This window comes from Martes martes (assembly GCF_963455335.1).
Source record: "Martes martes genome assembly, chromosome: 3".
NCBI lineage: Eukaryota > Metazoa > Chordata > Mammalia > Carnivora > Mustelidae > Martes > Martes martes.
Genome location: NC_137890.1, coordinates 53525278 through 53552975, shown reverse-complemented (window position 1 = coordinate 53552975; position 27698 = coordinate 53525278). Strand labels below are relative to the sequence as shown.

The window sequence follows — 27698 nt, the reverse complement described above, 5'->3', positions numbered from 1 at the left end:
ACATTTATAAGCTGATTGTGTTTATCTGTAGCATTTCCCCTAAAACTGGATCCACTCGTATGCTGCAGTCTGTTGCCATGCTGGATTTCTGCTCTGTGAAGTATTCGTGCTCTTGTGGGACTGCATGCATCATCTCAAAGAGGAGCCCCCCTCCCCACCCAACCTCCACAGATGTACAGACTGAGTCTGTGGCATCATTTCATTTTAGTTCAGCCCACATTCATCAAGCAGCTACTTCGTGCCAGGCATTGTGCCAGAGGCTGGGTGTGTACAGATCAGTCAAGTTTCTGTCCTCAAAAGCTCACAATATTTTAACAGCTTCCTAGTATCTCAGTGTTGCATATTTTTCCTTAAGTGAAGTCTTCTCCCATCCCCACCCCATGAATTAAAATACTTCAGGGATCCTTCTCTGATTATGTTCTACCTGTGTCCCCAGGAGAACCAGGGACCTAGTGGACCCATGCCTGGAAGAGTCAAAGCTCCAAAGCACAAGATTGTGGCCAGAGAGCCAGTCAGAAGGGCCATGAAGAGAAGGTGGCTGCATTACAAACGGCCTGTGTTTCCAGTTGGTCAAAGAATGTGGGAATGTTTTCTGTACCCCCAGTGTGGGTCACAGTGGCAGAGAATGCCCATCTCAACCCCTTTCAAAGGGACTTGCCCACAAGTGCCACCTGGAGGAACAATGGATCCCTACAAAGACAGTTTACCAAAGCCAGCTGTGAGGCAGTCACTTGTCCGTCTTCACGGGCTGCTTTGTATTTCCGTATTTGGCCGTGTGCGTTCCTTTTACTTTGACAACTAGATCCTAAGCTCCCAGAGAACAGAGCTGGGCCTTAAGAAGATTATCTTTCACAGTACCTATTTGGTGGTGAGGATCATAAATATATGAGCAGGAAGAATGTCTAGAGGTTTATGTGCATTAGTATTTTCTCATGGTAATCAATGTTTTTTCTCTTTGTTCCAGCCCAGGTGCATATACCATGATAGTACCAAATGAAAACCGAAGAAATCAGATAAAAAGGAGTACGTATATTTATTCAGTCAACATTCAGAATGCTTCCCGTATTCTTAATAGAGTAGGATTGGTTTACTTAGGTTTGTAGTATTTTTATTTTCTCATTTGTATAGACACAGACTCGCTAGATCTTATCTTTTTGTTTTTTAACTTAACTGCTTTAATTATACCTTTTAAAATTATTCTATTGTTAGTGTTTCTAAATTTGTTTCTCTATGTTAATAGCAGAACTCATAGTGCAATCGTAAATCTCAGATTTCCATTGGGCTTAAACTTTCCCACATCTTTTGCCAATAAATCTATCTAGTTCCCAGGAAATTGGGCTGACTACAGGTACTCTTACAGGACTATGAACACTGTGGAGCAGAGGAATTATATATCTGAAATGGACCATGACCTAATTTGTGTCTGTCTTGTCCCAGCCCTTCTTAATGGAATTTTTCTTTAACCACTGTGTACCCTCAGCTGTTTTTATTAGTGAACCTTAGTTTCCTTGTCTAGATTACAATCTCTTTGAGGGAAGGGGCTACACTGTACTCATTTTTGTGCTCCTGGTACCTACTGGGTGCGTAACATATTTGACTGAAGTTTTACGGTAAAATAAATGCTGTCATTGAAAGTTACAGCATTATACCTTAGAGGTAAATGGAGAGCTAAAGTTCCACTAGTTCACAAAGAAGTTAGGAGGCTTGTTCAAGTCAAGCTGTGGGGCTAGCCTTGTCGTTCTGTGCTCTCTTTCATTAGATCTTGGTAGGAAATTTAATATTGTGGCTGAGAGTGGGTCTACAGGCAAAACAAGAAAGCAGGTCTCTAAATTAGAGACCGCCAGACAAGTAGCACCCTAGGTGGTACACCTGCATCAGTGCCAAATACAATAATCACAACTATGCAGAGTGATTGTGGGTACTGCCGGCAGGTGACCAATGGAATCCTTAAAGGTTTTGGCATTTTACAAGCTTTTGATTTAAATACTTTCCAGGAACTTAAGCCTTCGTGTGGTCTGGAATTTTGGGATGTTTCAGAAGTTTTTCAGTTTTTTTCCCCCTAATGTTTAAAAATTACCATATATGGACATCTGAGACAATCAGGTCTAAGGGGTAGAGTCAGACGTGCACTGAAGAACGGAATTAGTATCTCTGGTGTCCCCTGCTGTCACACAGCGGGTATATTTGTGGAAATAGCACCGCTCCACCAAGAGAGGCGGCTTTCTGCCTGGTGGTATCCAGCACAAGGAACCCATGAACCCTCACTCCTCCTAGTTGCAGTAAGCATGGGGGACATTTAAAATAAAGGTAGTATGGGCATCAGATTCTCTGGAGATATGTTTACTAGGTGCGAAGAGTTCTTATCGACATAAGGAGGTTCTCATTTTGCACACATTCTCTAGAGGAAATTAAATTTAATTTGATATAGGGTTTAAAAAATGCCAGAATGAGAGGAAAAACTAAACTCCTTTATTTTAGTAGGAGTTCAGGTTTTTTGTTTTTTTTTTTTTTTTTCTTTTTCAAATTTGAACCTTCAGTTTATTTTCTTGGAGAGACAGTCCTGGTGGGGGAGGGTGAAGGGGTGTGGGGGCAGGGTGACTCCAAGGGGTGGCTTCCTTTTCTGGATATTTTGTCCACTTGTGCTTGCATGTAGTTAATTGCCCTCTGCTGTTTGTTTCTTGGGCTTTCAAGAGACCCGTTTCCTTTTCACATTCTAATAATTGATTATTTGACATTTCTCACCTGGCTTAGTTGCTGAGAAAGAGCTGGAGAGTCTTGAAAAGTGGAAGGAGCAACATAGAGCGAAGCCCGTTAACCTGGCACCACAGCAGTTGGGTAAGCCAGCGAACCAGGTGCCTGAGTAGGAGGGGACCACCCAGGGATCGTGTTAGCGCCTTGCCTACCCCTGTCTTTGGATGCATGTTACAGGTTTTGGGGTCACTATGCTGCTTGGAATGGAAATGCATTTAAAACTGAAACTCTTAGGTATGCTGGTATGTTATTGTTTCTGATTTTCTGCAAGAAGCAAACGTATGATGCCACAGTTACGTGGGAATAAAGTGATGGCTTAATTGCTGAATAATTTAGAGCCTCTTAGATGATCAACTCTGAAGAAAGCTTACCTGGGGCGCTGCATATGCCTTGTCATAGCACTAGTCAGGATGGGAGTAAAAGCTAGCACATGCATATTAATCCTGGCAGTATTGAATGCTAATGGGAAAAAATAAATGAATGGCGATTCAATTCTAAAAGGAAGATGAGAATGAGCTGGGGACCCGGTGGTGGGTATAAGAGACCACCTGTTTTTTCATTGTACAGGTAGAGAGACCTTTGGGCCTCTGGAGTGTATGCCAGTGTGATGAATTGTGTGGGCTGCCTTTGCCTGGTGTTTGAATCATTCGACAGGGATGCCACCTAATGGGAATCACTGACGTGCTTTCTTCTCTTTTCTCTTCTGGCAGCACCTGAGAACTGAAAGGGGCTGGATACACCGCTCCCAGAGATTTAGTGAATACAAATGCCTTAAAGTCAGGGGCTACTTGTTGCAAGAGTTTTAGAAAAGTAGTTTTTCCAGGATGTAGGTTAAAATAAGCCAATTTGGAAATTGTTCAGTGGGTGAGTATAGTGGTATTATTACCATCACTCCACTGTATTTCATGAAATGGTTAATCTCAAGTATCACCTTTATGCTGAGTAAGCCACATTTGAGGGGCACCACAAGAAACAACTTTATCCTTCCTAATGGGCCCCCTCAACCTGGCATGGGACTAGTTTTTCCCATGCTGTTTGGATGAAATTAGATCTTACTGGTCTTTCTCAAATGAAAGCTGTCCATCTAATTCTAGGCATTAAACAGTGTCATTTAGTAATTAATGTTCAGTCTTAGGTAGTAGTAAAAATTGTTACTAATGGAGATTTAAGCTTCTTCCCTGCTCCAGCCTAGGGCTATTCTGGGTAGAAAACTAGCAAAGGAAACAAGACATGGCTGAATTTTCCTCTATTGACTCCTGTGTTTCCAGATTCTGACCCCTCCTAGGTCAAAGGAGGAGAGAGAGAGATGAGAGGTAGGATGTGTACTGTACAGATCCTGGTTTCTGAATGTCTTGGTGAATCCTTACTGGGATTCTCACCCTTGGGGTTCTTGGGGTTCTTCAGAGCCCCTTTGCCTGCCATCTATCTCTCACCTGGATTTCCCTGATAGACATGGCATACTTTCCTGCTGGTGTGCTTGGCTTCACCATTGGCTCTTAGTAGGGAGACTGTCTTCATAGGGCTCCATTATTCCTCCAGGTGGCCCACGTGGACAAGTCCTTTAAGAAGGCTTTAGATTGGTGGTCTCTTTCATGACATCCCAGATTGGGAGCATAGGAAACACTTGTGCATCCTTTCTTCCCCCAAACTCTGGGACTGCAGACCATTTGCAATGTAGCCACCTCTTCTTGATGACCTAAGGAGCCATCTAACAGCAGCCAGGTGCATGTAGGCTTTGACTTTTCTAGGTATAGGGCCACTAGGTACTTCAATCTCTTGGAGACGCAGATTGAGTTCCCCAAGTGATTTCCATTAAACCTTTCTTGCTTGTCTTGGTGTGAATATTCCTTCTTCCCCAAATACACACACAGACAAAGTGGAACTCAGAAAAACCTCTTTCCTCTGATTTCTACCTCCCTTTGACCTATCCAACCTCTTTTATAGGCTGAAGGCAGTTGCTAGTTAAGTTTCTCCAAACTGTTTTTCAGTTACCCCCCTGCAGAGAGCCAGGTCCCTCACTTTAGAATTTGTAGCAGTTGGTGTCTATTATCTTGGGGCCTTAGGCAATGTGAGTCTCACTGCAGTTTTCTGTTAATGATATATCTAGGAATAGCCTTGGTCAAGGCTATATGCCTGGAAGGATGCTGGGGTTTAAAAAAAAAAAAGTCTAGAATGTATCAAACTTTGAGACGAGTTTTGAACAAAACCTTCAAATTCTTAGGCATCTGACTTAGGCATCAACTTCTCCCCTATTCCTCTACCGTTTAGAATATTGGAATAGTTCTGGGAGAGGCTGACGGTGGTTGTAACGTTAGATAAAAGCTTCAATAGCCCTTGCTGTTTCTTTCCCATTCCCCAGTCCCCCACAACAGAGACTGAAGGGCCCAAACCAAATAGACCTTATATATCTTTTGGGACTCAGAAGAAATGTCTCTATGGTGTTTTTATCAGTTCAATTACAAAAACTACAGTGAATGCAAATTGTTTTAATGCTTCTTCTGTGTGAATGAATCTTGCAGAGAACTGACACTTTTAGTGACCAAAGCACCAGAGAATTATTTCAAAGGAATCTTTATAATACACATGCCAAGCTTGCATAAACACTAAGAAATCCCTTAGCAGCAATTCTTAGATGATTGTCAAGCTGCAAGGATTTCTGTCCCCAAATTATTTGAGGTTTAGGAGAGAACAGGCAGATAATCTAATATCTATATTTTTCTCTTGAATACCTAAAGAAACAATAATAAATAGTATGGATTGATAATCAATTACTAACTAAAATATTCCCATTATAGTTTTAAAAACTGGATTATAAAGACTATGTTTTTGCCTAGTGGCAAGACCCCTGAGGATTTCCTGTACTTTGCTACTAGAATATGGGGCAGTAGAGTCAGAAAAAGAAAAACAAAGCATCACTGATCATCATCCTTAGTAGGTTAAGGAATGGTCGTACTCAAGGAGGACAAATGTTCTAGAATTTCTAAGGTAGGCACTATTTCTTATTATTTAGCATGGGCCTTCAGGTGTAATTTCAGTGTAAGTGAAGACTTGAATACCTACATGACTTAAAACCTTGGTGGGAATGTCCTCTTCTTTCAGGAATTTGGCACCATAGGCTGAGCAGCTCTGTTTCTCTTTTAAGAAATTACCATTCTCTAATGTCTTAGTAAGAAAACTGGTTATGTCCTTATTTCCAGGGACATGGAAATGTTAAAGAAATTCACGCTGTAGACTTATCATGTATTAATTAGTCTTTGAAGGCTGACATTTTAGCTTAATATTCGTGTTTCACCTTTGTGACTTTTTTCCCCATAGGTGGAAGCCAATCAGAGGCTGAAGTCAGACAGAAACAACAACTCCAACTGATGCAATCTAAATACCAGCAAAAGGTCAGATTCCATCTCTTTTAGTTTAATTTTGGCAAGGAATTTGAGTACCAGCACTTTTGATAACCATGGAACAATACAGTACCTTTACCAAAAACAAAACCTTAAAGTCGATTGCAGGAGGAAACTCTCACAATCAAAGAAATCAAGAAGTGAGAAGTGAAGAGAAAAATATCTAGAATTCTTATCTAAGCCATAGGTATCAGCCAGCAGGACCCTTGATAAAGGGATTTGTTGTTTATAGCTTAACTCTACCATGTTTTGAATATTTTTTAAAAAGATTTTAAGATTTATTATTTATTTATTTATTTATTTATTTTTAAAGATTTGAAGATTTATTTGAGAGACAGAGAGAGTGAGAGGGGAGAGGGTCAGGCTGAGCTGAGCAGGGAGCCCAATGCAGGACTTGATCCCAGGACTCCAGGATCATGACCTGAGCCGAAGGCAGTTGCTTAACCAACTGAGCCACCCAGGCATCCCTGTTTTTTTATGTTTTATTCCAAGAACATGGATTTGTTTACCCAGTACCAGTCATGAAAGTAGCGTAGAAAGATTTAAGATACCAGTGACTTTTTTTTTTAAATAATGAACTCTATGAGTTTTATAATAAGGAAATATTATCTGATCTTTCCTCCCCCCAACCTGTGTGAGGGGTGGGAAGACAGACAGAGACCAAGGAAGAAACACAAGAGATTAATTTCACGGGCAGGGGATGCAGCCTGACCATTCTCTGTGATCTAAGTAGCTGGAAGCACCAGCCTATAATCATGGTGAGGTATAGCACAAACAATACTGTAATTTGCCTTTCATCATAATTTTGTGTTCCAGAGGTTCAGACTGAAAAATAGTAACTGTTTTTTGTCCTCTGTAATTTCAATACAATTTAGCTAAAAAGAGAAGAATCTGTAAGAATCAAGAAGGAAGCAGAAGAAGCCAAAATGCAAAAAATGAAGGCAATTCAGAGAGAGAAGGTAAGATGGTAGAAAGGATGATGAGCTGCCGTTTATGGAAGGCTTTATTGCTTGCCAGGTTCTCTTCTCCACACTGCCCATATACAAATTCATTTAACTCTCACAATAACTTTATGAGTATATGTTATCCTTATTACCTAAATTTACAAATGAGGAAACTGGCAGAGAGGATATATAACTTGCCCAAGGGCTCATGGCCAGTAAACAGAAGAAGTAGGATTCAAATCCGGCAGACTGGCCTCAGAGCTAGAGTTCTTAGTGACCACATGCTCTCACCTTCCAAGCAAGCGATCCAGGTAGGGGCTGTGTATTTGACCAGAAGACAAAGCAGTTAATAACAATAGCAGTCAGTGCACTGCCATGTTTATATCTAAATTTGGAATTGTCTGGGGTGAGAATTCAATAGGTGAGCATACCTCTCTTCCCGTTAAAAGAAAAAGTGTGCATTTGTATTTCAGTATTACTAATAGGATCTATCACCTCAGAGCGAAAGTGATGTTTTTAGTTTTGATACTCTTTCTGGGGTTTGGCGAAAAAATCTCTTAAAAATGCTTTTCTGCTGCAGAAGAACAAGAATGTCGTGTTGTTCTACCCCCCCACCTCTCTTCCTTTTCCCATTCCCTGCAAAGCCCTGAGCTGTAGTAGGTTTTGAGTATGGGAGGCATGGACATTGGTTCATGATACTTCCCACTGAGCGTGGCATTTGCTGCAAGTTTAAGTCATGGAAACACCATTCCTATTCTTGCTGTCTGTCTGCCTGCCTCTTTCTCTCTCCCTCCTTCGCTTTCTTTTTCTCTTTTTAAAGACTGAGTGTTGGGGGCACCTGGGTGGCTCAGTCGTTAGGCATCTGCCTTCGGCTCGGGTCATGATCCCAGGGTCCTGGGGTCAAGGCCCATGTCGGGCTCCTTGCTCGGCAGGGAATCTGCTTCTTCCTCTTCCTCTGCCTCCTGCTCCCCCTGCCCATGTTCACTCTCTCACCCTCTCTCTGTCAAATAAATAGGTAAAATCTTAAAAAAAAAAATTTAAAGACCGAGTGTTGGTCAAAATTTAAGCCTGATTACCAAGCAATAGATGTTTTTACCAGTTGGAGTTAATGAAGCCAGAAGGTGATGGCTTATACACATTCGAGTGTATCTAGCTGTCCACCTGGCTGATAAGCAGACCACCTTTCTTATAAGGTGTTCAGTTATGTTGTATGATCTTGGGCAGCTCCCTGCCATGCCCCTAAACTAAGCCCTACCTCATCCTATTTTCTCATGGCTGGGAGCATCTGTAGATGTAGATGTGGGTGCTGGTGTGGAGATTAGACTGGACTTCTATGGGAGGAACTCTACTGTAATGCTGGAGGTGTAAGACAAAAGAGTGCAAGAGCTTCTGCTTACAAAATTTGATTTGGCAATCTGTTTCCAACTGATAAGCTACTATACCTTCCCTAAAAAGATTTTTATTACAATAATATGTTTTTAACCTTTAATGAATTTTTTATTGGTCTTTCTACTTCCCTATTCCCCATCCTTTTTCATCCAATCCCCCCCTCTCATTTCTTTTTATTCAAAGGAAGCCTCACACTTTGTTCTTGTGATTGTAGAAGAGGTGTCCTATTTACGTAGTCTGTCTGCATTTTAGATGGAACTAAGAAAATCATCCAGTCATCACCAGGAATTGAATTAAGAGGCTTGCAGATCCTGAAGAATTATTGTGTTGCAACTTCTTCTTCTAAGAGCCATGTATTAGTGGCCATTTAATACTATAATTGGCTGGCTTGTGGGTTATTAATAGCTCATTTCTTCCCAGGGTCAAATAATGTACACTATTCAGAAATGTTCGTGGCCGACGTGGCTTTCTTTCACGTTGAGTAAGAGCAACATTTTCCTCTTTCCAAGTTGTACCATAACACTAGATGTATTGCAATCATTAACTACAGAAATCTTAATTGGGTTGGCTTTTCTAATGTGATAACTATAATGATTATTGGCATAATTTTATCCCAAAGTGAAAGATGGGGAGAGAACATGGATATGTTGATGATTTCTGTTCAAAATGTGTTCCTTAAACCAGCAGCACTGGCATCACTTGTCAGAAATGCAGAATTTTGAGACCCCACCTGAGACCTTTTGAACCAGAACCTGCATTTTAATGAGCTCCCCAGTTGATTCTTGTGCACAGAAAAGTTGAGGAGCATTAATATAAGCTTCCTAACAAGATAAGGAGCAGCCTACCCTGGTCCTTCCACAGACTTGATTTCTCTGGTTAATTGCCCTGTGCTGTCACCAGGACCTAGTTCTTCCTGTTGAATATAAATCTGTGGCTTTTCCTACTGAGTGTGAGCCTATCTAGTAGCTTGTGTCAATAAAAGAAAAATGGACACTAGCCATCTAGAAATGGCATCCTTCACATTGCCAGTGTGGAAATGGCCAAGGGAAGCAATAATGGCGGTACTTATGGAGCGATTCCTTAAAGTGCACAGCAGACACAGATGTGGGCAGCAGCCTGCAAAGTACCACCCTCCTCCCCAGGCAAATGGCTACTGTCCAGGAACTCTGGGTCAAGTAGAAACCAAGCAGCCTACTGCCACCCGAGAGTCCCTAGCTTGGTCTGTGGTCTTAACCCCCCTTGCCCTTCAGTTTTCCCTCTCCCAGGAGGAGTCACCACAGAACACGGGTCTTTAATTGGTCACAACCTGTATGTGAGTGAGGGGAGAGTAAGCTGTATTCCCCGCTAGCACGTGTGAGTGGTCTTTGATTTTTAATAAACACAAGGGTGTGAAAGGCAGCCAGCTCTTTAGCATCTCGTCACGTTGATGGGTTCAGGACGAGTCAGTCCTATAGGTCAAGGGGAAATTTGGAAAGGGCGCTTGGATATTCCACCAAACTTTTATTTCCTGTACTAGGATATGTTGATGTTATTTGTGTATGCTCCTGGACCGCATCTTGGTAACTTCAAACCAACCATTGCGGGAGTATTTTCACCACAGAAATCAGTAAATGCTACAAATCAACCTCCTCCCTCCCCCTTTGCTAGGGCTGGTTTCTAAGTTTATCAGCACACTGCTGCTTCAATCCTAAGTGAAAGAGGGCCTCCCTCACCTTCCCCTACAACACACATTCCGAAGACAAGCCTCTGAGGGCTAAGAGAGGCAAAGATTTCATGAAGTATCTGGCATATTCTATATCTGATGCTTATTGATTTAAATCTAGATTATAATCCATATAGTAGGCAGAGTCATGCCCCTTCCTGCCCCTCCACATTCTAATCCCTGGAACTGAGGAATATATTATGTTACCTGGCAAAGGTTGGGGGATTACACTTGCAGGTGGAATTAAGGTTGCCAATCAACCTACCTTCAACTAGAGAACCCCTCGTTATCCAGGTGGCTCCACTGTAATCACAATGAAAGAGGGAGGCGGGAGATGGAGCACTGAAGAGGTGGCAGCAGGAGAAAGATCCGGCCTGCCAATGCCGGCTTTAAGACGGAGGAAGGGACCATGAGCCAAGGAATGTAGGTGGCCTCTAGAAGCTAGAAAAGGCAAGGAAAGAGTCTCCCCTGGAGCCTCCAGAAGAAAAGTCGTCCTCCTGACACCTTGATTTTAACCCAGTGAAACTGTCTCAGACTTCCGACTTCCAGAGCTGTAAGATGACTAGAGTAAACTTGTATCATTTGAAGCCACTAAGTTGTGGTTATTTGTTACAGCAACAATAGGAAACTAATACAACTCATGCGGTTTTATGATCATGTGTTAGCTTCTCTTTCTGGAAATCTATAAAACAGAGAAAATATCTCTAAAATATTAGAACATCAGAGTGAAAGAAAGTAGTTAAACAAAGGCAGCATACCAGGTACAAGCACTTTCTTTGCTGGCTGGATCTTGCAGGATAAGTACACAGGTTTTCACAAATCCTCACAACAAGCTTTTTATCTGAATTTTGTGCTGTAGGAGTAAACCTCCACCATGATTTCCCTCATAATCACATTGGTAGATTAGGTAATAATTTGATATCCCTCCCAGGCTTTCATAATACCCACACACTTGAAACCTGAAAATCTTCCGATTCCATGTTAAAGACCCTCCCTACCTCCTGGATTCCTCTTACTCTGTTTTTGATCTACTTATGCTCGAAATAATATTATACAGTGGTATATAGTTTATAAATACTTTCATTTAATACTCAGAACCTTTTGACCTCAGAAAGGGCAGGAAACCAGCCAGGGATCTTTCCTTCTTCTTTCTAGTAAACTATAAAGTCATAAAGCTGATAGTTATTTGGAACACTGGAGGTCACAGTGTTTTATGCGGACATTGAGAAGCACTGTTAAAGTCCTTTCTTTTTTTTTAAGATTTGATTTTTTTATTTGAGAGAGAATAGAGGGCACAAGCAGGGGGAGTGGCAGGTAGAGGGAGAAACAGGCTCCCTGCTGAGCAAGAAGACCCACATGGGGCTCGATCCCAGAACCTTGGAATCATGACCTGAGCTGAAGGCAGATGCTTAACCAACTGAGCCACACAGGCGGTCCCGTTGGTTAGTTTTAATGCAATGTAGTGAAGTAGGAACTAGCCAGTAGAAAGAACATACGCATATGCAGAGATGCATACATATACATATTTTTTAAGGAATCACATTTGTTGTTTCTAGGAAGCAAGTAGCAGCAAGGGCTAACAGTTTAAGACAGATTATAGGATAAAACCACATTGAGGTATTTATTGCAAAATTGTTTTTTTTTAAATTTTTAAAAGATTTTTATTTATTTATTTGACAGACAGAGATCACAAGTAGGCAGAGAGAGAGGGAGAAGCAGGCTCACCGCTGAGCAGAGAGCCCGATGTGGGGCTCGATCCCTGGATCCTGGGATCATGACCTGAGCCGAAGGCAGAGGCTTTAACCCACTGAGCCACCCAGACACCCCTGCAAAATTGTTTTTATAAACGAAGAAAAATGTTCATTTCCTTATCTGTAAAATGGGTATAATAATAATAATATAATGGAACAGAAAGCTTAAAGGATGCAATATGTGCAAAGGCCTTCCTACAATGCCCAGCACGTAGTAATCACTGACTTGGGGTGTCCTAACCTAATTAATTATAGATGTAGAGAAGTGCTTTAAGACTATCTTATTTGACTTTGTTGTATCAAGCTGGTGCATGGGAGGCAAAGAATATTTTACACACGAATTAGTTCAATTATTTCATTTTTACTAAACCCTTCTGAATGAGATTGCTGGAGAAAGCAAACACACGTGCTTTTGTGGGTTTTCTTTTTCACCCCAGCAGACTGTGGGCTTCTCTCTCAGCTGGGTCTCTAACAATGCCCTCAGTGTAGTGCTTCACTTTTGTAGGCCTGACCCACCTCTAATTACCGAGATCTTCCTCCCCTCACCTCTTACCCTCTTCTTTCATTTTTCAGCTCATGATCTCCTCTCTCGCTTTCTGGGAAAAAAAAGTCTGTCAGGCCATAAGGACCTTTATTTTTCTGTTTCTGTACTGTTCCTTTGCTCTTTCTACCCCCCACCCCATCTCAGGAGGAATAAGAAAGTGCTTGTGTTCATTGCTATGATGGATTCTTCTACTTGTGTTTATTATCTCTTCTTCCCTTCCATCTCCTCAGCAACCTTCCTGCTCCCTCTGTTAAGCTCCCTTTTTTCTTGTTACTTTCCTGCCCCCCAACCCTTCTGTCTCTTGGGATATAATCCTACTCAGTTCTCTCAAAAACAAAATGTCTCCCTCTGTTCTGGTTTGCTTTCAACTCCTCCCTGCCAAGTATCCTGGCTTAACTGCTCAAAAGCCTCTCTACCACATTTCGTTCCCAAATGCCAGTCTATGGACCCACTGGTAGCAATCACCTGAACCAAAGAATCTCTTGTATTTAAAAATGTCCCTTAGGTGATGCTGGGTGCAGCTGGCTTAGGGACCTGCCCAGCCTTTGAGTTCTCACCTCTATTTGTTCCTTGGTGGGCTGAGTTTGATTTCTGTCTCTAGTACTCCACAGATAGTGATTTAATTTAAAAAACCTAATGGAGGGGCACCTGGGTGGCTCAGTGGGTTAAGCCTCTGCCTTCCGCTCAGGTCATGATCTCAGGGTCCTGGGATCGAGCCCCGCATCCGGGCTCTCTGCTCAGCAGGGAGCCTGTTTCCCCTTCTCTCTCTGCCTGCCTCTCTGCCTACTTGTGATCTCTGTCTGTCAAATAAATAAATAAAATCTTTTAAAAAAATAAAAAAAAATTAAAAAACCTAATGGAGACTCTAATTTCTAACTTACTTAAACTCTTGTAATATTGTAGCTGTTAAGTACTCTGTCCAAAGTCCACCCCTCTGGATTTCCAGATCCTCCCCCATCCCACATGTTTTTTACTATGGATGTTCTATCCCAGTCCTATCTGTTGGTCTTCTCTTATCCTTGTACCTATCCAACAATAGTCTTAGGTGAAAGTCCTCACATTTCCACATTTAAGGGTTAGTTATTGCTTGTGCTGGTGATTTCTGAAATCTGTATCTCTAGCCTATATTCCTGAATCCCAGAACCATGCATTCTACTGTATGTTTGATACTTCTCTCTAGATGTACCACAAGGAGATCCCAAATCCAGTAGGTTCAAAACTAAACTTCTGTTCATTCTGTTGCTCTTAATGGCCATCCTCCTGTCCTAGTCCTCCTTGCCTCACTCATCCTTCATTGATATAGTCTATCTCCTATTATTTCTTTTTTCCCCTCTCCTATTATTTCTGTTCCCTGCATTTTTTTGAGAGTTTGCTGATCCTTCTCTGTCCCTGTTGCCTTAATCTGGGACTCATAATTTATGGCCTGGATTACTGTGAGAACCACTCCATTGGTTTTTATAATTGTGGTCCTTCCTGCAGTTTATTCTCCACATTGCTTTTAGAGTGAGCTGCTTACTCTCCTGCTTAGAATAACATAATGGCTCATCATGGACTTTAATGAAGTCCAAACTCCTTTACTTGGCATATAAATTCCTCTATAACAACCCCTTCCCATTTTCTCGACCTTATCTTCCACCATGCCACTACAAACACCTTTCAATTTATTCATGAGCTTCTTAGGGTTCGGTTCCCTAAACAGCTTTATTCTCTCATGCCTTTGTTTACTGAAAATATTGCAAGTTATGGGAACGTCCCTTTCCTACCCAGGGCCCCTACTTGCCCATCACTGCCTTTGTGCAAATTAGAAGTGGATTATTCATCCAGTCAGTTTAGTGGGTGCTCAGGTTGGTGACTGATAGTACTTTTGTGGTTCATAGAAAAAGGCCCACGCTGCGCTGAAGCACCCTGTGCTGGGATTTAGGGCTTGGTGAACTGAATGCCAGCCCTCTTTTAGCCTCTGCAACTCCTTTGCTTCCCCCCCCCCCCGCCAACCCCGAGTAGTGAGCAACCTGTGTAATGGAGTGGAGTAGCCCTGCTCCCATCAGCTCCTCTTCCTGGAAAACTTGCTAAGATTATTCTCTGTCTTGAATTTCTACCTCTCATTAGTCCACGGTTCTTATCCTTTAGTTTGGTCACCAGCCTCTTGGTGAATCTGAAGAAAGCTGTGGATGAACCCACTCTCTGTAAAAATGAGCATACTTTTTTTTTTTTTTTTTTAGATTTTGTTTATTTATTTGACAGAGAGAGAGAGAGATCACAAGTAGGCAGAGTGAGAGGGGGAAGTAGCCTCTCTGTCCCAGGACCCTGAGATCGTGACCTGAGCTAAAGGCAGAGGCTTAACCCACTGAGCCACCCAGGCGCCCCCAAATGAGCCTACTTTTAACATAAAGTTCACTCATGAACCCGAGGTTAGAAGCCACATTCTGAATATTAATCAACTTGGCTCCCGTGCCCAGGATGGGGTCTGCCACTTAATGGACACTAAATTAATGTTTGTGGAAATGTTGAAAGCATTTCCCGATGACCTACTTGTGTACTTTTTCTCTGTTCATATTATTTGCAAACCTCTATCCTCCAACATATTTTATATACTGCCATCATTGCTTTCTTGTCTGTGTTCCCAGCTAGCCTCTGAAATTTTCCAGAGGAGGCACTGCTCTGTCCATATCTGTATTCTCAGCATTTACCACAGTACCAAGCAGGCATTTGATAAATGTTTGAACAAATGAGATTTAGTAATATTAAATGATTTGCTTAAGGTTATTCAAGTGATGGTGGATCTGGAGCTGGCTACATAATTTTTACTTTTAGACCCCATGCTCTTAAATATTTTAATTAGAGCATACGTGCCCATATGCACCGCGGGGACAGGCAGAGGGAGAGAGAGAATCTTCAGCAGGCTCCATGCCCAGCATGGAGCCCCATGTGGGGTTCAGTCTCATGACCCTGAGATCATGCCCGAAGCCAAAACCAAGAGTTGAACACCTAACCAACTGAGCCACCCAGGTGCCCCTAGATATTTTACACTTTGCATTTGTGTGTGTGTGTGTGTGTGTGTGTGTGTGTGTGTGTGTGTATGTGTATGTGTGTGTGGTTGGATGACTCCTTAATTCTCTATTAAATGGAAAGAAAGAAACAGTATGACTAAATATAAGTATTCAGATTAGTATAATACATAGCTCCTACATTGATAGGTATTGAATATAATTTTTTAACTATGCTGGTATTTTGCAAAATACTTCTGCATCAACTTCTAAGGGATAAACAAAGCTTTCTGGACAGAATTTAGCTATTGAGTTGAATTCAATGATAATCTATTAGTGAAGAGATCACAACTGGGTTTCCAATTTTTGACTTGCTAAAGGAACCCAGCCCTGGTCTCCAGATGCTTGTGTGGTTTTCTCACCATTTTCAAAGTAGCATTCCTGATAGTGGTTTAATGAATCCCTCCTGCTTGCTTGCTGCCTTTTATTGCCCCCCGCTTTTTTCCAGAGATGTAGGGGCTCATCACAACTGATCATTTTGGCCTCATGAATCAGGAATTTTTTTTTCTAGGTTGAGAGCCAGTTGATTTGGTTTTATAATTCTCTGTTAGTTTGCTTCCTAGAACTTGTTTCATTAAAAATCCAGTTGCTTTGTATTATAATTGATTCCTTTTGTAGTAAATTTCCTTTGTTTTTTTTTCTGAAACTGAAACCTCCATTTTACTTTTCAAAATGGGACTAGTAAGTGGTTCTGTGTGAATGGAGACTTTTAGATGAACAACATGAACAGTTTTTCCCCTTCTTTAAAAGATGGAGCCAAACTTACGTCAGGGTTTAGAAGTGATGATTTCCGTTATTCCCTTTTCACAGGTCTTCCTGCTAGGCAAATCCAATTCTTTTTATTAAAGCAAACTCAGCTGCTTGCTGTCTCCCTTGGATTCATTTAAAACTTTAAGTCTCCCCTGTGTTGTAGAACTTGTTTCAGCTCCACATTAAACTTGCTTTCTAGGAACGTCACTTGTTTTTCATAGGCAAGTTTTTTTTTTTTTTTTTAATGACAGTTATGTAGTAGTGAACAAAAAGCTCCAGGGTTATTTACATTGGATTAAAATATGCCAGATCCTTGGTGACAGTAATATCAAATATGAAGTCCTTTGTTTCTAGATTCGCCAAACAACGAATTAAAAAAAAATAACTCTTTCCATTCCATTTTTTATGACATTTGCTGTTCAGTCTCTCATTAGGTTTAAATATCTGATTCTAAGTCAGGAGGGAGTTGAGTTGGCTTACTGAAAATTTTTTTCTGAATGCTTTAGTGGAATGTGTTTTTTATGAACTACTTAACCATTTCTTATAATTTCTTATAATTTTCATTTAACATACTTGCTGTGGAAATTTCATGTTTCCCTTAAACCATCTTGAAAACACTTCTTAAAATATAAATGTTGCCATCATTTGAGCTACAGAATAAAAATGTGAATAATGATTCTGTGATTATCCAGTCAAGTGGGGAGAGGGAGCCATGGCAGGAATCTGGGGCTCCTGGCTTTCAGTAAACAGTGCCCATGGCTTGAGAGGTCACATCTTGGACTGCTGGGGCCACTTGAACCTTGGGATTTTGGACCTTGGGTAACTTTAACACCATGATTCCGCTTAAAGCTTCCCTAATAGGTGGCATTTTGATATTTGCAATTTCAGAGCAATAAACTAGAGGAGAAAAAAAGGCTTCAAGAAAACCTCAGAAGAGAAGCATTTAGAGAGCACCGGCAATAGTAAGTTTGTGTCTTTCAGAATTTTGTGCCTTTATGGGCATAATGTTTATTCTGCTTTTAAATTCTAGCTGATTTTTAGGACCTCTGATATTGGATTATTGGCTATTATATTAATTATGTAATTAAACTCTGTCATTATGTAAGTGAGGTTCTGAGGTTCACAGAGTATTCTTTAGTAGTCAGTCGATTTGAAATACTACTGCTAAATTTGAGAAATTCCCCACTGTAAATAACTTGGATGGCTTATTCTTTGGTGATCCAAGGTACTTCTGATAATGCTGACTTTCAAAACACTCATATAAGGAAGATTGTATTTGAGAAGAAGTACCCAAGCAGAACTGAAACTAACCAGGGGTTTATTTAATGTACTGAGGACTAGTCACACTTGTATTTTTGTAGACAAAAATTGAGGAATAATTTAGCAATTATTGGAAAAATTCCCAATTGGCAGTCATCCACCAAGGTACTTTTTCTAGTAGGACTTGTGAATATCAACAGCTACTATGTATAGGGCAACTACTATGTGCTATATGATGTAGGTAATCTACTCTGTTATACAGGCTTTAAAGATAAGCTCCTGTCCTAACTCTAAGTAGCTAGATGACCTGGAAGCTGCTTAAAAGAATAGAAAAAGCCAAAAACCGTATTTTTTTATTATAACTTAAGACTATATACATACACCCCCTAGAAATTAACATAGGTTAATTCCAAATGTGGTAGCATTAAAACCAAGCATATCTGGATTCAAAGTCCTAGCTCCATTCCCCAGCTGTGACCTTGGACAGCGTATGGAACCTCATTTTTTTTTTTTTTAAATAGGGATGACAGTATCTCTCCCATAGGCCATTTACAAGGATTAAATAAAATATTTTACATAAATGGCATACAAGTGCCTGAATTTTATGGAGACAGAAATGAAACTTTGTGCAGAGATCCTTGTTGAGTGGATCAGACGATTTCTATTTTGTAGTGACTGTTATGTAGAGACCATTCTGGTCCCACCCAGAACTGGCAGTTGGCCTCCACTTTCGGATGGATTATCTGACTGTCTCCTGTTCTCTCTTCCCATTGTTGTACCTCATTTTCAGAATTTAAGATCATTCTAATGTTGGGGTGAGCATATATGACCACCTAAAGTATGTTGCATCCTCTGGTTTTCCACTGCAATTATTCTGTCTCTAGCCTAAGCAGCTCTTTCTTGCTTTAAGTCTCCAAGGGAGGAGTGGGAAGAAGTTTCTCAATGCTTTACTTTGTGTCTTAGCACAAAGGTACTTGGGTCTCTGCTACCCAGGCCAGAAAATGGGAGATGGAATGGGTTGGGTAGAAATGCCAATGAGTGACATTATCTTTTTTTTTTTTTTTTGACATTATCTTTTTTAAGTTAAAATAGGCATTGCCCTCATTTGAGTCATAGAATCCATAGCTTGTTTTTTCCCACTGTTCTTCTAAAACTTGTATGGGGGTGAGGGAGCTGGTGGGAATCTACCCACCAGGAGAAATTGTCTTAGAGAGAGATGGCAGGAGGGAGGTAGTAGATCAAGGCTGTTAATATATTATTACCTTTCCATTCATTGGTAGAGGGTGAATGAGAGTATTTCTAGGCCAGCCAGAGGAGTTGAAAGAGATAAGGGGATGCCATGAGGGTAGCTGTAGGCTAGAGAGACAATAAAGACAAATGTATTTATCCTATATCATCCAAGTTTCACTGGAGAAGGGAAGAGCTGCTTACCAATGAGGGGGTCCTAGGTACAGGACTAGGAATTTGAACAAGCCCATTCTCTGGAGAGTTTTAAACATGGTAAGTTGAAGGATGAGAGATTGTTATAATCTAAAGGAAATGGGATGTTATGTCACCCAATCGCCTTTCTTTCATAGTCTCCAGCTTCTTGAGTTGTGTTTTACTAAATACTAGAGATCAATCACTCTTTTTCTCTGAAGGAAAAAAAAAAAGAGTTTTACCCTCAACCACCTTCTATACCATCAGTGGAGCTGAATTCAATTACATGCATATTTCACTCATGCTCTTTCTTCTGCTTATCATGAAAATCCCAGTTAACCAGGAAAAAGGAGTTAACTAAAAGTGAGAAGTATCTCAAATTGATTTTTAAAGCCTACCGAGAAACATAAAAAAAACCAATTTGTGAATTTTTTTTTAAAAAGAGTATTTTGTATTGAACTATTTTTGAAATTAAAAGACTAATAGCTCATGAAATGAATGATCATTACATAGCTAGGAATATGAAAGGGACTTCTTGGAAAACATGGTTACTCTCTGTATCACAAGCCTCTATCATACCTTCTTATAATCGGTTTATGGTTCAAAAACTGTCTAGGGGAGCTGTTTGAATTCTAATAACACAAAGATTTCACCAGACCAACCAGGCTATTTCCCATTCCCCAATGCCCCCTTCCCCCACCAAAAGAATTAGATTTTCCTGAAGCTGTCAAACCAAGTAACACAAAATAGAAACACAAGTAAGAAATTCTTTCAAACTAGTCAATATCTCATGTCCTTGCTAGTTTCAGCATGCTGTGATATGTGGTTCAAATAGCAGACCAGGAACGGTGGGTGGTTTTTTTTTTTTTTTTTTTTTTTTTTTTTTTTTGGTACAGAAGTGCATCCATGGACTTGAGCAGACTGTAAATCCAGGCTGCTGGAGAAAAAGCTCATGATAGCATCCTGGGGCACCACCATGAGAATCTTAATGTGCTCTTTCTTAACACCTTATTCCTGACTTCGTTCATTTGCTTCTGATTATTTTTAGTGTTGTCAATTATTTAGCTAACAGGCAGAAAACTAGGCTTTTATTGACATCCGAAGGGACTCTCCTGAGTGTAATAATGAAGGCAGTTTATTGAATGCCTGTGAGGTTGCTTTCTAATTGTACACATTAATCTGCCCATGCAAGCTGGCTGGAAATACACAAGCAGATTGCGTGTGCAGATGGAGCACACAGGATGGCTTTTATGAAAAGACCTCTGGAATGTACTTCTGCAGTACTGTCTTTTCCTTAAAAATCGAATGACTGTGACTATTTCAATTGGCAGCTGAGAGCAGACCAGATTAATGGTGCATTAAGTCTGCTACACTGGCTGGGGATAGATTCATTTCACAATTTAGAATTAGTTCTAGGATTCTTGAGCATGAAAGCAGAGGGTAGAAATAGGCATCTAACCCTGGTGTAGTTTTCACCATTATTTTTACTCTCTATAATTACTTACTTATAAAAAGTCAAATGTGGCACTTTTCAGGATGGCCTTTTCTAATAATCAATATTACTGGTGAATTTGAGCATTTGAAGTAATAGTTAATAAGCCTTTGGCTGTGCTTTTAAAAAAAATATCAAAGGGAGGATGTTGGGATTTAAGTGATTTAAAACACTTGAGTAAAATCTCAGCATTTAGAATTTTGAATGGTAGCTTATTTTGAGGGTGGTAGTCATCTTTTTAATAATGTCTTTTGGATAGATGTAGAGATAGGTTTTGAATTTTGAGCCTATTTAATCAGTGATGGGGGCTCACGTAGGATGGGAGTAAACGAATATGTTTCTTCCCACCAAGATCTAAATTTTGCCTACAGTAGATAAAAAACAAACAAACAACAACAACAACAACAACAAAAAACAACTGAGGAAGTATGTTAGCTTCCTCTGATTCTCATCATATATGAATGCCATCCTCTTCCAGGTCCAACACTGGGTTTAGTACCACAGTTAAACTTACTCTAGGGTCTGGGGGCTTTCATGACCTCTCTGGGCTGTACTCTATTCCTAGATACTATTTCTAATATTTGTAGGGGGGGAGAAGGGGACTCAGTTCTTAAAACCCCAGTTGAAAAAGCTCTTGGAACCAAGTTCATTCCAAAACAGGACGTTCCTGTTCCTCAAGTGTCAAGCACCACCCTGAGCTTAGCCTGTCTGTTGCAATGTTGGGAAGTTTAGTTCATTTCCACCACCAGAACCATGCATCTCTTTTATTTCCATTTGAATAATAGTATGATTAACTCCTAGGAGGCACATCTTCGTCTATTTTAGTTTCCTAGAGTGGAGGATCCAGGCAGGTCTGCTGAATATGCACACTTAGGCCCCAAGTTTGCCTTCTAATATGCTCACAAAACTTCTAATGCCCTTCATGGGAGCTTCCAAAAGACACTTAAGGGCTAAATCGATCCCTTATCCATATGGTAGGCTTAAATCCAAATTCACATTTTATAATCCAAGTAAGGTGAATCCAAAGTCATCCTATTCATAACTTTCTATCTTATGCTAATGAAGTGAACTTATAGATACAAAAAGCCCCTATCTATTTTGTTCAGAATAAGACTGAATATTTTATGGGAAATCTGATCTGAGAGAATCCCTGCCTAGTGAATGTTAAATCGTGCTGATAGTTAATACTGTGTCAAAATCTCTACCCACTATTGTTTCTTCCTATAGATGTCCTGGTGCACGTTAATTCATTTTCATTCCCACTGCTACCACCTTCATATAGGTATTTACCACGTGCCACCTGCATTATGGCTTCTGTCTCCTTGTGGTCCCCTGGACTACTGGAATGGCTTCATTACTGTCTTTGCCCACTGTCTTTTTCTTTTGGTTGCCTTATATGTTTTATCAGATTTCGTTTCCTAAAACACAACTTTAATCATGTCTCTACCCTATTCTAAAAGCCTCAATTATTTCCTCTTTCTTATTAGATGAATTCCAAACTGCCTAGCCACACTGTGGGAAGAACTTTGGGCCCCATTGGTAAGAAGATACCAGACCATGCTAGGGTTTGGGTCTATATCAGGTGACAGGATGAGGCTTTGAGGAAGTAGGGCTCTGTTCTGGGTTGAATGTTATCAGGAGGTAGGTATCTTAATCTTATCTAAAAGGAGCAAGACCTGAGCAATTAATTGTAATGGTAAGTAATTAATAAAGAAGTGGCAGTCACACAAATTTGCTAGGAATTGGGGGTATCTGGTCACCCTGGTTTAGAGGAGGTTCTTGTGTCTGCTCAGACATGTTAAGGAATGCTCTTCTTTTGGTCAGGATCCATCACCATTGCAGAGTGACCTTTTTAGATGTTGATATTATGTGAAGCTGCTTCCAAAAGGAGAATACCAAGGCCTAACTCTGAGTGCCAGGCCAGCTCCTGGATGTCAGGGACAGCTTCTAGCTTTCTCAATATGTAATTAATGCTTGGTAAAAGATGAAAGTTGACTACTGTCTTATTTATAAACTAGTTTCACTAAATTATCTTGTCATTGAAAGCTGGTACTCTCAAAGGTTTTCTTCTTGTGAGGGCAGATTTGGGGTGAGACTACTTGGGCTCAAACTATAACCCATCTGCTCACTAGCTTGAGCATTATTTAACTCCTTGAGCCTCTGTTTCCTCAGGAAGAGCATGGGGTGGGACTAGTAAAAGTTGCTAATGCAAAAGAAGATTAATCAATATAACCATATAAGACATCTAGTATTGTGCTTGGAGGGAGAAACTAGACAAAGTCTAATGGAACTGAAATAAAGACAGCACAGGAAGAAGAGAGGGACCAGCTAATTCTGGCCTTTGTTCCCCAGAATAGAGCCTAAGAACTTCTTTTTGACATAGGAGATTTACTAAGGCTGTGGGGTCCCGGAAGTGCTTCTGGAAATTATACTGTACCTGGGGGCATATGTGCCCCACCTCCATCTTGGAGACAAGCTACCTGCAGAGCCAACTTTATCACTTCCCTGTGAGTTCTAAGATCCTTCCTAAAAAAAAATTACCACAAAACCAACTCCTCTCAAACAAATAATGAATCCAAGAAAAAGGAAGAGAGAAAATATCGGAATAATTGTGAACAAAGAAGATAGTGACATTTATAGTCAAGAATATGATGGACTGTTATCTTTTTAAATTAAGAATCAGTGTGATCAAATTAATATCAAGAGGATTTTAGTGCTAGAAAAGGCACAAGGAAGAGAGGGAGACAGGAAGTAACGTCAGTATTTTTTTCTTTGCATGAGGAAAGGCTTATGAATTCTACATATTGATGGAAGACTAAGTAATACGTGTTTTATGTGTTTAATTAGATGTACAAATAGGATAGGATATATGATATATAACTGGATTATGGGATATATAACAGGATATATAGGCTATATAACATAAAAACATTAGGAGAAAAAAATACAACAATGAAATACAATGAAAATTTGATCATTACGACAGAAGGCGGAAAAGACAGCAGAAGTTTTATAAATAAGTCAGCAATCACAGAAAAGGTATATAGGCCAAATCTCCTTATTAAAAGAAGTGCTCTTGGATTGCAGAAAAAGATAAAACTCTAGCTATACGCTACCACAAGAGATGCTGCAAAACAAGAGTTGAAAATAAAGGAATAGAAGATTTGAATAACAGTGGCTCAGTATGATTATATAGACAGTTATAAAGTGCTGTACATAGTTTATGAAAATATATATTCTTGGGGTGCCTGGGTGGCTCAGTTGTTTAAGTGTCTGACTCTTGATTTCAGCTCAGGTATTGATCTCAGAGTCATGAGTTCAGGCCCCATGTTGGGCTCCACACTGGAGCCTACTTGAAACAAAACAAAACAAAACAAAGGAAAACAAAACATATTCTTTACAAATATTGACATTTGTAGCTACAACTGGCTATGACTAAGGTTTCAAAGTTTCTCAGGCCCCCCAAATACTCCCAAATCCTAGAAAGCACCATTCTTAAGAAAAATCTAATGAAGTTAGAAATTAAGCAATAAGAAGCTTTAACTTTTTTTCTTATCATTTATCTAAATGACCTACAAATTGAAACCCAAACTGAAATTATAAATTACTTAAGGATAAAGGAATACAAATTCTAAAGTGTCCTGTGTTAAAATCTATAGAATGTGGCAACAAAATTATTTAGAAAATGTAGAGTTTTTTTTTTTTTTTTAAGATTTTATTTATTTATTTGACAGACAGAGATCACAAGTAGGCAGAGAGGCAGGCAGAGAGAGAGAGGAGGGAGCAGACTCCCTGTGGAGCAGAGAGCCCGATGTGGGGCTCAATCCCAGGACCTTGGGATCATGACCTGAGCCGAAGGCAGAGGCTTTAACCCACTGAGCCACCGAGGTGCCCCCAAAATGTAGAGTTTTAAAAGCACTTGGTAAAAATCGAAATAAAAAAATCCAAAGTATTTTATTAAGGTAGTATTATAACCATAAAATAAATACAAAGTGATAGAAGAGATGGAAGGATAATATGGAAAAAGATTTTTAATAAGGTAGAAGAGGAATTTATCATCTGAATTGGGCTAATTTATTAAATTAACCCAAACACTAGGGTTTTTAAAATTCTGATAAAATTTCATACAAATTTTGAACTTGTCTGATTTTAAAAGAAAAAAAAAGAACTACAAGGACAAGAAAGGAAGTATAACCAAAATTCTGGAAGAGCAAAATACTATGTCCTACTTCTAATTGTTAAATGAGGAAATCTGGGTGAAAAAAAGTCTTTCCTGGGAAAATATGTACAACTAGGCTTAAAGCCTGAATAGAATAAAAACTATAAATGGAAGAGAAAAGGTAGTTTGACTTTGACCTACAAAAGACCCTAGACCCAGTTGGGTTTTTCTCAGTGAGTTCTACTAAACCTTCAAAGAAGTTGTTAGATTTTGTTTGAAATTCTAGGAAGAAAGCCAGCTTCCCCCAAGAAGTCTGGAACAGGATGATGAGAGTGCTTATTTATTACTGACCTGCAACCAGAGACCATTTCTATTTCTAACAAAGAAATAAAGAGCCTAAATGTTGGCTCTTTAGAAAGGGGTAAGTGTCTCTGATTGTCTAAAACATCCCAGAGGGATCAACTAAAAAATTACTAGAACTGGTACAAATAGTTCAACTAACACAAATGGCTCTAAAGCCAATAGGCAAGGATTTGTCTTTTTTTTTTTTTTAAGATTTTATTTATTTATTTGACAGACAGAGATCACAAGTAGGCAGAGAGGCAGGCAGAGAGAGAGAGGGGGAAGCAGGTTCCCTGCTGAGCAGAGAACCCAATGCGGGGCTCGATCCCAGGACCCTGAGATCACGACCTGAGCTGCAGGCAGAGACTTAACCCACTGAGCCACCCAGGTGCCCCAGTATTTGTCTTTTTATACACCATCAAAAGCTCATTATAAAATATAATTGAAAGAAAAGCCCCACTTAAAATAATCATCTACACTGTAAAACAGGTAGTTTTAAGTATAATAAATAGACCCTGTATAAATGAAATACCTAAAGGAAGATGAAAATAAATATAAACCATTAACAATAAAAGGAAAAAATCAATATTATAAAGATAATATTTCTCCTGAACAGGGCTTTTATGGAATTTGATAGACCAAGTTTAAAGAGAAAATACTAAAAAAGTAGATAAACTTAAAAATGAAAAATTGAAGGGACTTGGGAGAGGCTTATTGTACCAGGTATCATATATGTAATAAAAAAGTATGGTAGTAATAAAGTGTTATTGGCATTGTAATAAATAAATTTATTCAATGAAAGAATTTACAAGTAGGCCCATGAATATATGGGCATTTAGTATTTAGGACTTCAGCAATTGATTAAAAGTATTCTTTCAAATCAGTGTCAAAAAGACAATTTTTGACAAATTGTATTGAACCAACAAAATTAGAATGTAATGAAGAATGTTTTTAGAAATTTTAAGTCAAGCACATAACTCAGAAGCTATAAGGAAAAGTACAGATTTAACTACAGAAAATATTTATGGTAGGAGACACAGTGAAGAACATTACAAGTGAGTCTAGGAGAAAATATTTGCCTCAAGAGTAATGGACAAAGGATTAATTTCACAAAGAACTCTACAAAGTAATAAGAAAAGGACAACTCTAGAAAAATTGGCAAAGCACTATCCCAGGTTACTAGGTTACTAGGTTCTAGGTATGTATTATGAATAAAACAAATAAAGCCCCATGATCAAATGTGGAAATTCAGATGATAAACAAGCTCGCCAAGAAATATACAGGATAACAGACTATAATTCCTATGACAGAACATAGTGGTGAAGTGATCAAGAATACTGGGACTGGGAGGGGAGAATCTCCTTAGCAGGATCAGGAAGGCCTGAATCTCTGAGAAAATGACATTTGAACTGAAGATGGAAGCATGAGAAAGAATGAGCTCTGCTGAAAACCAGGGAAGAAGGCCCAAGGCTGAGGGAAAAGCACACAGTGTATACCATAACCTGCAAGGAAGCAGGTATATTGGGTTTGGAGTGGGGGACAACAGATCCTGAAGTTGCCAAGATGGCAGGAGCCAGACAGATGCACGTCATGGCATACAGTCTGGGCCTTATTTAAGCTATTGGGGTCAAACCTTCAGAAGCTTTTTTATTCTTTTTAAGAGGTGATTATCATTTGCTGTGTCCAGAATAGATTTGAGGAGGCAAGAATAGAGATGGAGAAGCTAGAGACAACATTACTGCTGGAGTCCAGGCAGGAGCTGGTGTGGGCTCAGTTTAGAGTGACGTCAGTGTTTGTGAATTTCAAGTGAAGCCAATCTGTCCCACCGCTCTCCATCCTCCTCCATGCCTACCATCCCCAAACACCTGATATGTTATTTTTCCTCAAGTTTGATTCACTTGCTCTGGTACACATGCAGAGAAAGCAGATGGTTGACTTTATTTGAGAAAGAGGAGGGAGAGAATTAAAGGCATTTGTAAAGGAAAGGGTCCTGGGATCGAGCCCCGTGTCGGGCTCTCTGCTCAGCAGGGAGCCTGCCTCCTCCTCTCTCTCTCTCTGTCTGCCTCTCTGCCTATTTGTGATCTCTATCTGTCAAATAAATAAATAAAATCTTTAAAAATAAATAATTTTCAGTGTAGAGAAAGTTATAAATATAATACAGCGTTTTGAGTAAGATCTTCTAGCTTCCCCTAATGTTAATATCTTATAAAACCATAGTACAATGATCAAATTAGGAAATTAACATTGATATAGCACTACAAACTACAGGCTTTATCAGAATTTCACCAATTTCTCTCAATTGTTCTTTTTCTATTTTAGGATCTGATTCAGGATCACATAATATAATTATTGGTCATGACTATTTAGTTTCCTCCAATCTGCAACAGTGCCTCATTTTTGCCTTACGTTTCAAGACCTTGACACTTTCAGTCAGTATTGGTTAGATACTTTGTAGAATGTACCTCAAATTTGGGTTTATCTGATTTTTTTAATGATCAGATTGAGGTTTTAATTTTCAGAAAACTAAGAAGTGATGCCGTGTCCTCAGAGTATCATACCAGAGGGTACGTGCTGTTGATGTCCTCATTATTGGTGATATTAACTCTCATTACTTGGTTGTGGTAATATCCACTGTAAAGATATTTTTTTCCCTTTGTAGCTGGGGGGAGATACTTTAGGACTATTCTAATATCCTGTTATCCTCAAATTTTTCCCCACTGATTTAGCTCTGAGTGCTTATATGAATGCTTTTT

At 39.7% G+C, this 27698-nt stretch overlaps 1 protein-coding gene across 2 annotated transcripts in view; it reads left to right on the top strand.

Annotated features, from left to right (window-relative positions):
• The window catches only part of EPSTI1 (epithelial stromal interaction 1), an 85696-nt gene that overhangs the window by 16648 nt on the left and 41350 nt on the right, over positions 1 to 27698 (top strand). For both annotated transcript variants that reach the window (XM_080799875.1, XM_080799874.1), the window contains exons 2-6: positions 965 to 1023; positions 2752 to 2835; positions 6067 to 6140; positions 7025 to 7108; positions 17162 to 17235. In XM_080799875.1, the coding sequence (XP_080656001.1) occupies positions 965 to 1023; positions 2752 to 2835; positions 6067 to 6140; positions 7025 to 7108; positions 17162 to 17235 (375 nt within the window). The remainder of the gene's footprint in view (positions 1 to 964; positions 1024 to 2751; positions 2836 to 6066; positions 6141 to 7024; positions 7109 to 17161; positions 17236 to 27698) is intronic.